The 7,773-nt window shown below is 42.0% G+C and overlaps 1 protein-coding gene across 1 annotated transcript; it reads right to left on the bottom strand.

The window, feature by feature from the left end:
• Nucleotides 1–1,325: 1,325 nt before the first annotated feature.
• Nucleotides 1,326–3,118, bottom strand: rcvrna (recoverin a; the record flags this gene model as incomplete). Its single annotated transcript, XM_083896213.1, has 3 exons — nt 1,326–1,444; nt 1,541–1,652; nt 2,738–3,118. The coding sequence occupies 3 exons, from the start codon at nt 3,116–3,118 to the stop codon at nt 1,326–1,328; spliced, it is 612 nt and encodes a 203-aa protein (XP_083752339.1).
• Nucleotides 3,119–7,773: the final 4,655 nt, after the last annotated feature.

The following is a 7,773-nucleotide window of genomic DNA, read 5'->3' as shown; positions in this document are numbered from 1 at the left end:
TTTGTCCGACGTCGAGCCGAGTCTGTTTGTCTCTGACCTTCAGCTCTAATAGGATTAACAGATGCAGACGGATTGTTAACTCGAGCCTAATTCCTCTCATAAGGAGCTCTCCACTTTCTTTCTATCAACCTAATGAATGGATTTTAGTTTTTAAGATAAGGGAGAGTAAAATGGCTGACAGTGATGCAAAAAAAAAAAAAATTCTGGACTATCACCCTTATTTATTGACTTAAATGTTCTATTTAAACATTTGTAAATTATTTATTTATTTATTATAAATGACTATTTTACTATTTTAGTTATTTTCTGTTCTTTAAATTAAGAATTTATCTCCCGAAAAGACGTTCGATTGATTTAAATTCCCTTTAAAAATGTGAAAAAAATTATTTGCATTATAATTGTTTAATAATGCAAACGATTTTGTTCATTTCTGGATTTAAAAAAAAACCAAACAAACTGAAAAGGTTTTACTTATAGCGCTCAGCTAATGCTAAGTCAAGTAGCTGGACAGTCATGATTTAATGCAGTGTATAAACACATGAAATGACATGAATTAAATCATTTCCACTCTATGAACTATAGACTATTTAGCATGTTTAGCTTATATGTTGTTGCTATTTTCTCTTCAGTTATTCAAAAACGAAAATTAAATCTTGGCGAAAAACTGTTTCAGGAAGCAGCTCTTAGTGTTTTGAGGGAGTAAACGTAAAGTAAAAGACAGTAAACTGTGATGTTTATCGATTTTTGGATTCCAAAAAACTGAAAAACCTTCATAGCACCTAGCGAGTCCTTACTCAACATGCTAGTGATTCAAAGTGAGAGCCACCACAAATCCAATCAGCTAGGCTAATAAGCATTTAGCTAAACTTCTTTACTGTCGTTGCTAGTTTTCTCTTTGGTGATTTATAACAAAAACAGTTTTTAGCTAAGGCTGTTAGCTAGCTAACTGCTAACTGCTACTAGCCAGGACACAGAGCTGCAGTTAGTTTTCTTGTCACTAAAACCTCTCCACGTTGAAAAAGTACGGTGCCTTGGAGATTTCACAGTAAGTTGTTTTATTTTTTATTGAATATTCTTGAGCATTTTGTCCCGATAAGGCATTTTCAATGACAACAAACACACGGAAACTTCACGATAATTCAACAGCTTCTTTCAGCGGTTTTCTCCGCTTGTGTTTTTCTGATATCAAAATCAAAAAGTTTAATCATGACTTCAAACAAAAAACTAATAGAAAACATAACAAATAACCATGTCATAAAGAAATAAAACAGTCTTTAAACCACAACAGTCATACATATATATATATATATATATTTCTCAGTAAACTAATGCTTCTTTGATTTCAGCTTGTCTTTAATTTTTTGGGGTTCGTCGTATTGTATCAACCTCAGAATCTCCTTGTTGTCCATGACGCCCTGAATGAATTCTCCCTCCGAGATTTTATCTGTGAACAAACGGACGACAACACAATAATATAAATAACTACACATCGTTCAGGATTGTGACGCGGATTTTAAGGAGTAAACAAATGCTTGGTTACCGTTGTCCTTCTTCCCGAAGAACGCCCAGATCTTTTCCGACCTCTTCTCCGGCGTGTTTTCGTCCTCTGGGAGGTTCTTCTGGTCGTCGGCCGGGATCATGTTGAATATCGACTGCATGATAACAACGTTTGGACATTCATGAAGCAGCTCCTTCACAATAAAAGCGTTTGCATGAAGGTTGTCAAAGTAAAACGAAACATCCATTTAAACTAACTTTATTTAAAGGCGCCATATGTAAGAATGTGGCCAAAAACGGTTACTACGTTCAAATTCAAAACACCGAGGTCTTTTAGGTTTCGTTTTCGTTTTCTGACGTAACTGGCAACCCGTGGTTGCTCGGCAGCTGAGACTCTACTGACTGCAACGATTGGTAGACGGCGGTAGGTGGCGCCACATGACGCCAAAACATGATTTGCAGTCTGCAAAATATTTTTTTTAAATGCAAATATTTTGTCTGCACTGTTGTTGTTGGTGAGTTCAGTTTGTTATATGAACATTATTCCTGAGTCTCTGTGACATATAAGGAGGATTTTACGGCCAGTTGTTTTTAGATTTATTACATAATGCACCTTTAAATATATTTTGTACCTTCTTAAATATGAAAATCATAATTATTTTACTATGCTCAGTCAATCCAGGAAGTCATTCCTGCCATCAGCCATCAGGATTTACAACTCATCCCTGTAAAACTGACTCTGCTCCATTGCACAACAGCACAGTGTATACTTTATATTAATATATTGGACAGACTACATTAGTCTCTCCTTTATGTCATTGCACCTGATCCTATGGGTCATTCATTCTTCACTTTTTGCACTATTTTCTTTACATACTTTTGTACACTCATTTATTTATGTTGAATTCTTTTCTTGTATTGTATTTTGCTGCTGTGCCACAACAATTTCCCCTTGGGGATGAATAAAGTATTTCTATTCTATTCTATTCTATTCTAATGTAATAGTTTTGGCCCCCGTTAGTTTGACAAAGTGATTTTAGAAAATAAAAATCTACTAAATTGATGTGCAGATTAGTCGATTAATTGATCGTTAATTGCAGTCGGATTATGTCGGATTATGTGATCCGTTCTTTCGTCAAATATTTACATTAAATAATAATGACTTTTTTTCGTTTTCTTTTCTGACGCCTAATTTAATTATCATCTCCTCCACCGTGATGAAAAAAGAAGGCACACGTACCCTAACGATCTCTAGGATTTCATTTTTGCTGATGGTTCCGTTGCCGTCCACGTCGTACAGAGCGAACGCCCACTCCAGCTTCTGCAGAGTCTTCCCCCCGGAGGTGAGGTGCAGCGCCACGATGTACTCCTTAAAGTCCAACGTTCCGTCGGCGTTGGTGTCGAAACTCCTGAAAACGTGGCGCGCGTACGCCGTGGGGTCAGCGTCCGGGAAGAAGCTGGCGTAGATGCCCTCAAACTGCTGCTTGCTGATCTTCCCGCCGGGACACTCCTTCAGGAAGGACTGGTACCAGGTGCAGAGCTCGGTCTCCGAGTATTTGGTGTTGGACTTCAGCTCCTCCAGGAGCTCCTTGGACAGCGCGCTGCTCTTGGTGTTCCCCATCCTGCTCTCCGACCGTCTGCGCTCGCTTTCCCCCTTGAGCCTCTGCCTCGTTTTCACCCTGGAGGCGCGAACCCGAGATTGCGGTCATCGCCGCGTAAGTCCAGACAGCTGTCGTGAAGATTACCCGGGGGGATAAGCCGCGTCATTCCGCCATGACACCTTTGTGTGAACACACAATTAAATAATGCACTGGACGTTTAAAGCAGAGGATTAAACGCAACAGGTGGACAGAGTTTTAAAGGTCGACATCTGGAGGAACCTACTTTCTTTTGCGGCATCGTTACTACGGCAACGCATCTGCCATCGCTGGACTTAACACCTCACTTTAATATTTACTTACATCATGTTATACATGTCATTTTTATCTTTTATCTGCTTTAAAGGTGCCATATGTAAGAATTTATTTTATTCATTTTCATTTTTCCGAATTCATGAAGCAGCTCCTTCACAATAAAAGTGTCTGCATGAAAGTTGTCAAGGTAAAACGAAACATCCATTTAAACTAACTTTATTTAAAGGTGCCATATGTAAGAATGTGGCCAAAAACGGTTACTACGTTCAAATTCAAAACAGCGAGGTCTTTGAGGTTTAGTTTTCTGACGTAACTGGCAACCCGTGGTTGCTCGGCAGCTGAGACTCTACTGACTGCAATGATTGGTAGACGGCGGTAGGTGGCGCCACAAATGACGCCAAAACATGATTTCAAAACACAAACATGATTTGCAGTCTGCAAAATATTTTTTTTTAATGCAATTATTCCTGAGTCTCCGTGACATATTAGGAGGATTTTACGGCCAGTTGATTTAGATTTATTACATAATGCACCTTTAAATCTTTTTTTGTGGTCACAGTTCATACTGAAATGACACCAAACCTAGAGCTAAACTTTAAAAATGACATTAAATTACATAAAAATGATGGAAATGAATGGAATTGTAGCCAAAGGAGCTCCTCAAGGATCCGCTCTGGGCCCTCTTCCATTTATTCTTCAGCCTTGTTGACCAAAAGCTTTTCTGCTTTTCTTTAAAACTGTAATTTAAATCTGGTATTTTTACTTCTAGAGCCCATTTTTATAAATACCACATTTGACAAAATCTGTGTAACACATTGTATGATACATTTCTAAAAGGATTACAGATTTGGCAAAATATCTCAAATATGTCTCACCAAAAAACAACAAATCTCTCATAACTTCGCGGTAGAAGGTCCAATCACAACCAAACTTGCTATTATTGATTATTGCAACTCGAAGACGTCTATGTGGCTAAGTTTCATTGAGAGAGTAACAGCGCCTCCTGGTGGTGACAGGAAACACCATATCTCACATTTTATTTGCTGCTCTCACAGGGAATATCGTAACAGCATCGAAATTGGTGGAAACGCTGAGACGACCGTGTGGATCATTGGTGGCGAATATCGTGACTTTCTGTTAAACGGTGTTACCGTGGAAAACGGTGCAAATTCCCAAAATACCGTGTTTTGCTCAATTTGTGTGTTTTTTTGTTCTTATGTAAAGCACATTGTCGTTAACAGACAGAAATGTTGTGCATTTATAGCTAAGGATGCTTTGCGGGGGCGGGGGAGGGGCCAGCGCGCCACATCATGTCTTTATTGTGCACTTGCTCCACTACAATGGGATGAGATTATCCGCGTCTCCAGTGTATTAATCTCTGGCCAGATTACAGGACCATCTGCTGCCGCGTTGCCAAAACCACAGCAAGTGAAGGCAATTAAAGGGACGTGTCGCTGAGCCGTTAGCATAAATCCCGCCGTAAAACACAGGTGTGTCGCAGTGACATTGATGCAGTCAGGATGATGAGAGGCAGCAGACGCTCGTGTTCACTGTGTGGGAGAATCAGCGGGGGTGAGGAGGTGGGGGTGGTGTGGGGGGGGGGGGGGGATGAGACACATTTCCGGATTCAACTAAAGCTGCTTTAATCTCAGTGTTTGCCATTTCCCAGACTGGATTGTCATTTTTTTTCTATATATAATCTAAAAACACGGACATTTCCTGGTTATTCGGCAGTTTTGCTTTAACACTTTAACACTGGTGCGGACATTTTTGAGCTTGGCATAATTTGTACACGGACAACTTTCCTTAAAGAGAAATTGTACTTTGTGAAGTAAAAAATAATCATTTAAATTTTTTTAAAAATCGATAAAAAATATCCTCATCCCCAGTCGTCCCTTCACCGTCAAACCTCGGCAGGTGTTTGTTACGTAAGAACGAGTCTGGTGAACATTCGCTGAACAACAGGTTTAACAGTTTAATCAAGACCCGTCCTGAACTTCACATGTTTATTACATGGCAGCTAATGTTTGGAGTAATCTCTTTGTGTTTGGGAGGGAATTACACGAGTACACGATCTGATGATTTCAAACGCTCTAGATACGGACGAGCAAACTCCTACAGTACCAGGTCGTCCTCGCTCTAGTTTCCGTACTCTAGCGAAAGTGGGACCAATACTGTCCTTTGGTAGCGCCCCCTCTGGTAAGAAACAACGAAGTTCACCTCTATAAACATTAAAATACTAGACATAAACACATTAAAAAGACAGACGACTCGTCTCTTCGTCGGCTGTTTTCATCGTAAAAGGTGAAGATGGTGGATAGATTTCGTGAGGATGAGGACAGGTGAACGATTAGGACAGGTGAAAGATGAGGACAGGTGAATGATGAGGACAGGTGAACGATGAGGACAGGTGAACGATTAGTACAGGTGAACGATTAGGACAGGTGAACGGTGAGGACAGGTGAACGATGAGGACAGGTGAACGATTAGGACAGGTGAACGATAAGGACAGGTGAACGGTGAGGACAGGTGAACGGTGAGGACAGGTGAACGATTAGTACAGGTGAACGATTAGGACAGGTGAACGGTGAGGACAGGTGAACGATTAGTACAGGTGAACGGTGAGGACAGGTGAACGATTAGGAAAGGTGAACGATGAGGACAGGTGAACGATTAGTACAGGTGAACGATTAGGACAGGTGAACGATGAGGACAGGTAAACGATGAGGACAGGTGAACGATTAGGACAGGTGAACAATTAGGACAGGTGAACGATTAGGACAGGTGAATGATTAGTACAGGTGAACGATTAGGACAGGTGAACGGTGAGGACAGGTGAACGATTAGTACAGGTGAACGGTGAGGACAGGTGAACGATTAGTACAGGTGAACGGTGAGGACAGGTGAACGATTAGGACAGGTGAACGATGAGGACAGGTGAACAATTAGGACAGGTGAACGATTAGGACAGGTGAACGATTAGGACAGGTGAACGATTAGGACAGGTGAATGATTAGGACAGGTGAACGATGAGGACAGGTGAACGATTAGGACAGGTGAACGATTAGGACAGGTGAACGATGAGGACAGGTGAACGATTAGTACAGGTGAACGATTAGGACAGGTGAACGATTAGTACAGGTGAACGATTAGGACAGGTGAACGATGAGGACAGGTAAACGATGAGGACAGGTGAACGATTAGAGGACAGGTGACCGATTAGGACAGGTGAACGATGAGGACAGGTGAAGGATGAGGACAGGTGAACGATGAGGACAGGTGAACGGTGAGGACAGGTGAACGATTAGGACAGGTGAACGATGAGGACAGGTGAACGGTGAGGACAGGTGAATGATTAGTACAGGTGAACGATTAGGACAGGTGAACGTGAGGACAGGTGAACGATTAGTACAGGTGAACGGTGAGGACAGGTGAACGATTAGGACAGGTGAACGGTGAGGACAGGTGAACGATTAGGACAGGTGAACGGTGAGGACAGGTGAACGATGAGGACAGGTGAACGGTGAGGACAGGTGAACGGTGATTTGATTCACTTTGATTAGAGTGGCAGCGATGCGCTCCGGTGACCGCTTCGCTTACGTTCCGCGGCGGTGGCGCGCCCGGTGGAAATGTGGGGTTAGTACGGGTGCGGTTTCCGGTGCCGATGTTCTTCGCGGCCTATTTCGGTTGGTTTAGAATTCTGCATATGCGAAAGCAAACCGTCCCCACGTTTGTTTGCTACGTTGTAACGTTTTTGTGACTGGTGCAGACCAAAGCAATCGAAACTGTAGGTCTGAAAGCACCCAGAGTTGACGTTCACTGGGTCGGACGTTGATGTAGCATCAAAATAATCTTTTGGAGAAATCCTACAATCAAATGTGTGAGCTGTAACATCTGTCGCTTCCTTCACTCACTCATCTCAGTCTTTATTTGTGCGATCAGTCGGATGTCAGACATGAGGAGATTTCGCACACACACACACACACACACACACACACACACACACGGATGGATTTTCATATGAGACTTTGTCGTTACGTCACCGGTCACCGACTGTAAGAAGGCAAACTTGATCTTTACTCTATTGCTGCGGCTGGAATCGCTCAGAGACGACACTTTGCACCGGCTGGATTATAATCTAATCTCATTGTAATCTTTTTTTTCTCTCTTTTTTCCCATAAATACGCCGAAAGGCCGTCTGGAAAATAATTTGCCATTTGTAATGGATAATATTGCGGGGCAGAGGTTTGGAGGAGGGGGGAGGAGCGACGGGTTTGGACGAGTGAAAGAGTTCAAATGAAGCCGAGAAAAGACTGAGAGACGCATGAGGACGGTCATGGACGTCTTTTGTCTCTCTGCCCGT

This window comes from Microchirus variegatus (assembly GCF_963457635.1).
Source record: "Microchirus variegatus genome assembly, chromosome: 10".
In the NCBI taxonomy this organism is placed as follows: domain Eukaryota; kingdom Metazoa; phylum Chordata; class Actinopteri; order Pleuronectiformes; family Soleidae; genus Microchirus; species Microchirus variegatus.
Note: the sequence above shows the minus strand (reverse complement) of the source record. Positions and strands in the feature narration are given on the sequence as shown.